Consider the following 4,519-nt stretch of genomic DNA (forward strand, 5'->3'; position numbering starts at 1 on the left):
TTTGGATTGTTCAAGGACTTATTTGTTCCAAAAATTGTCCAAGGACTTATTTAACATTTTTTGAAATGTTCAAGGACTTATTTGTTCCAAAAATTGTCCAATGACTTATTTAACATTTTTTGGAATGTTTAAGAACTTATTTAACATATTTTGGAATGTCCAAGGACTTATTTGTGCCAAAAAATTGTTCAATGACTTATTTAACATGTTTTGGAAAGTTCAATGACTTATTTGTTCCAAAAAAAAGTTCAAGGACTTAATCATTCCAAACAAGAAAGTTCATTGGTTTTTATTGTACTTTTCCCTTTATCTTTCTATATTTTTGTATTCGGGGTTTCGATTTTTATGTTCCCCCCCTTGGTATTTTTTTTATTATAAATAATAAAGATCAACATGGGGATGAGATACTTAGCTTGAATAAGTTCTAAACTCTTTAAAAAATTGCAAGTTTTGTTGTTTCATTGGCTTAAAAAAATAGGTTTAGGGGCACTTTTTATTATTTTGGCATAGGGCATCAAAAATCTTAGGACCGACCTTGCATTTAGCAAGTATCGGTCCATAAACCTTTATAAACTCTTCATTCTACATACTTTTAGGATATGTTTTTTAACAGCTTAACGAGTTTAATAAGACTCAGAGCTTATTCAGTCCGCTATATATGACTATTTGATAATGCCTTAATAATATATAAAATGACTTAATTCATTAAGCTTCTAAAAGAAACTTTATGTTAATTTATGTATATTCATTGAAATAATTACAAACATGTTAATTGTATTGATCCGAGTTCGTAAGAACTCTTTCGTTTTCCTTTACAGCAAGTAATAAGATCCGTCACCTTTGATGTTTTTCCCCAATTGATGAAAGCGAATTTTGGCACTTCACAAGAAACATCATTAAATCTTTGATAATTTACCGAATAATATGTGGTACGATTCAATCGCTTAATTAACAACAATTATGTTGGTGTTTCAGAAGACTGCACAAGTTAGATGTCTCTACCAAACAATTTTCGACCCAAGTTCAGGCTAACAATTGCCGATCTTGGAGGAATTGTAATGATGCAAGTTAACCATCGAAAATGATCTCAATGGCAGAGGTCTTTTGATTTGAGATTGTTTAGCGTGTTGGTTAAAGTTGGGTTTTTCTCTATCGGAAGTAAAAAGCAACGTCGTGGTCTTGGGTTTCTTCGATATCCTTCCCGTGTTTATGTTTGATAGTTTGAAAGCTCCAAGATTTCTTCGTTTTCTTGTGTAGGCATTTTCTGGTTTTGCAATGTCTTGTATGGAAGATGTTGTGGAGGGCCACACATCTGCTAGGCTCGTGAACGATTTTGATTTGCCATTGTAGAACGTCGATATCCCTTTTCTGTACAAAGCCCACATCAAATTTGTTATGGCCGGTTATTGTTCGATTAGTTTTAATATGCTTTTATAAATACTACAGATACAAGTGAACACTAACAATCCCTCAAGCTCATTACAAACACTTAACGCTATGTAAGTTCTTTTAGGACTCAATCAATACAGTTTGTGATGTTCAAAGCTACGTACAAAGTGACTTTTGAAAGGTCACAAATGGACAGAAGTCATAACAGGTGCTGAAGAGTACCCTAAACATTTAAGCACGACTAAATCCAAAAAAAAATTATCATCAAATATTTTCATTCCCTATTTTTCAGCAAAATACAATATAAGTCCAAATACCTAAATTATATCATGAATTCACATTAAGGGCCGTTTACCAAACACTTACCCAGTAAGCGCTTTCGGGTAAAATTAACACTATCATTTACTTACTGGGTAAGATTTTAGTCCACCAAAAACGGTATCGTTTGCAATAATTTACCCGGTAAGCGCTTACCGAGTTACCATGGTAAGAGTCGTGACCCTCACTTACAGGGTAAGACTCTTGGTCCTTACCATGTTATTCATCCGGTAAGATAATAGGTAATGTGACTTGGTGTTCACTTACCCGAGTAAGCGTTTGGTAAACGAACCCTAAAACATTAACAAAGACAAGGATGATTATCATATTCTGACTCCATTTTGTCATTTTGAGCTTATAAATCACATTAATGGCTCAAAATAAAAATGAATATTCTTCGTATAATGAACTATAAACATTCCCAAACTTTGAACCATTGATCAATTAATTGGTATATCTCTTTATCCACTAAAAACTAAATAGAAATTCTCCCACCTAACTCTTCATCAGCCTGAGTGAACAATTTAAAAGTGTGGTCCAAATTGTACCATGTGCACTTATGTTTGTATTTTAACCTACACAAGAGAAGTTGCAGCTGTGCACATTAATCACTACAATGCCCCAACTACACCTATTGCTTATCTTGGAGTCCTCTACTTACCCAACTCTCTCAATTCAATTCAATTTCATATCTTCTTTGGTTAAGACAAATCTTAAAGGATAAATGATAAATAGAAGACAATAAGACTGTAAGTAGTTGTAGTTCGCAATTACTACATTGCCCCACCTACATCTGTTGCTTATCTTGGAGTATTTGCTTGCCCAACTCCCTCAGTTCATGTCATTTCCATATCTCATCTTTTGTTAGAGAATAATTCCAAAGAGAAAATGTTCAATACAAGACAACAATGCTATAATTAGTTGTAATTCATAAATTGGAAGTTCTACAATGTTCTATTTTTTGTCGTTTTGTTATCTCCAAAACCACACATTTTAAAGTAAAGAGGGGATATACGGGTATACCAACATACACAACTATCGTATCATGAACTTCTAATGCTAATCGCCACTTAAAATCATTTGAGGTGTTAATTTATTTGTGAGTTTGACGATCTTATGGTTTTATCACTTTTCAAGTTACTAATGGATTATGGACGTACAATCTAAAAAGGTTAGACTAAAAGGATTAGGATGTTTTGATTTACCAAATGAAAGTAGTCTAGCTTTCCAAAGGAGAGATGCCACGTTCCAACAAAATGACCACAGGATTTTGATGGTATCAAAAGAAAACGTATGTTTTTTGACATGGAAATTGGTTCATTGTCCCTAAAAATGTATGCTACTGCCATGATTCATGAGCTAAGGTCATGAATTTGAACTGTGTCGATGGAAAATGGTCAATTAAATGCTTCCTGAACATTTAGGGTTACTTGGAGAAGAAAAAAACTGATTGAATAGTTCCAATGGATCAGAGAGACTAGATGAACAGTTCGTTTGATCTAAATTAGCTCATACATCGTTGATTACGAATGCTTAAAATCAGCCAAGGCAGATGAAATTTTGACAAACATTTGTAATGGATCAGAGAAGACAAATTGAAGCACATTTCCGATTCATCACGGAAGTACGAGATCAAATCACAATTGCTAGGAACACACACAAAATAAATTGAATTAAAAAATAGAAGAGGAAAGTAAACCTGATTGGCAGCGCTTCTTCCAAAGCTTGAATTGCATCATCGAACGATCCATTGTTGTTATGCTGATCATATCTGTAACGACTCTCAGCATCTCCCTCCCGTTCTTCATCGCTGTCTTCCCCGATCGAAGAACTACTCGATGAATTACATTCCTCTTCTTGTATGATCCTCATCGACTTCGTTCCTCCGTCGACTTCTAACATACTTCCACTTTCTCCTCCTCCAATAACTCTTGTATTTGTCTCCGGCAACGTCCGCCAACAACCACCACTGCTTCCATCATCTTCGCCTTTCTCCCAAATCGTTTTCATCTGATGGATCCAAGATAGAATTTTGAGAAATCCAACGAAACAATTATAACCACCTTCACAATTCAGAATGTTCGATCCCTCTCTGTTATTTATCTGTTCATACATAAATAAGATAAGGAATTAATGATTGCTGAATAGGATCCTATTCGGATTATGGATAAGACATACGACTTATTTCCACTAATTCCTCTTTTTCATTTTATATGATTAATAGAAATTGAAATCACCTATACCAGTCTAGTTTTGTAAAATTCGTGAAACCATTTTTTTACACTTAAAACTTTATATTAAAACACTATAAAAATAAACTTCACAGTTTTTTTGCTGTGAAGGTTTGGATTTTTTTTATCTTCACAATAATTTGTTTTGAAGTTTCAAGACGGATCTCACGAAAAACAATCAATTCTCATGTGAACCAACTCTAATTAATAGAATTTTAGACGTTTGTTTATTTTGTTGTGTGTACCAAAAGCAAAAATAATGCCATTTCAATTATTTTATGTGTTTTTTTAAAACCATATCTTGACACAAATAATTAATTGCATTTATAATATTTATAATTTAAATGTTTATAATAAAATCAAAGTTCCAATACAGAGAACATAATCAACCTAAGATTATGTCTGGTAAATTAGTTGATGATCTAGCTGATTAATATATCATGTTTAATAAAAATTAGTTGATAAGATAGATAAAAAATTAAAATGACTAAAAAAACATCTTGAAAAATTAGTCAACTATAACATTACATTATATAACTAAAACAAATCTCTAATAATATAACATGTTAATTAATACAAAC

The 4,519-nt window shown here is 32.7% G+C and overlaps 1 protein-coding gene across 1 annotated transcript; it reads right to left on the minus strand.

The window, feature by feature from the left end:
* Positions 1-875: 875 nt before the first annotated feature.
* On the minus strand, positions 876-3,818 carry LOC112507012. The gene is made up of 2 exons (XM_025111391.1): positions 3,407-3,818; positions 876-1,368 (listed from the first exon to the last, which is right to left on the minus strand). Exons 1-2 carry the CDS (start codon positions 3,715-3,717, stop codon positions 1,029-1,031), a joined length of 651 nt encoding a protein of 216 aa, XP_024967159.1. The 5' UTR covers positions 3,718-3,818; the 3' UTR covers positions 876-1,028.
* Between the last annotated feature and the right edge of the window lie 701 nt (positions 3,819-4,519).

Source organism: Cynara cardunculus, assembly GCF_001531365.2.
Source record: "Cynara cardunculus var. scolymus isolate 2C chromosome LG 2, CcrdV1, whole genome shotgun sequence".
In the NCBI taxonomy this organism is placed as follows: Eukaryota; Viridiplantae; Streptophyta; class Magnoliopsida; order Asterales; family Asteraceae; genus Cynara; species Cynara cardunculus.

Coding starts and splice junctions, on each gene's coding strand:
- LOC112507012 (XM_025111391.1), bottom strand. CDS start 3,717: ATGAAAACGATTTGGGAGAAAGGCGAAGATGATGGAAGCAGTGGTGGT. Junction 1,369..3,406: donor GAAGAAGCGCTGCCAATCAG/GTTTACTTTCCT, acceptor GGCTTTGTACAG/AAAAGGGATATCGACGTTCT.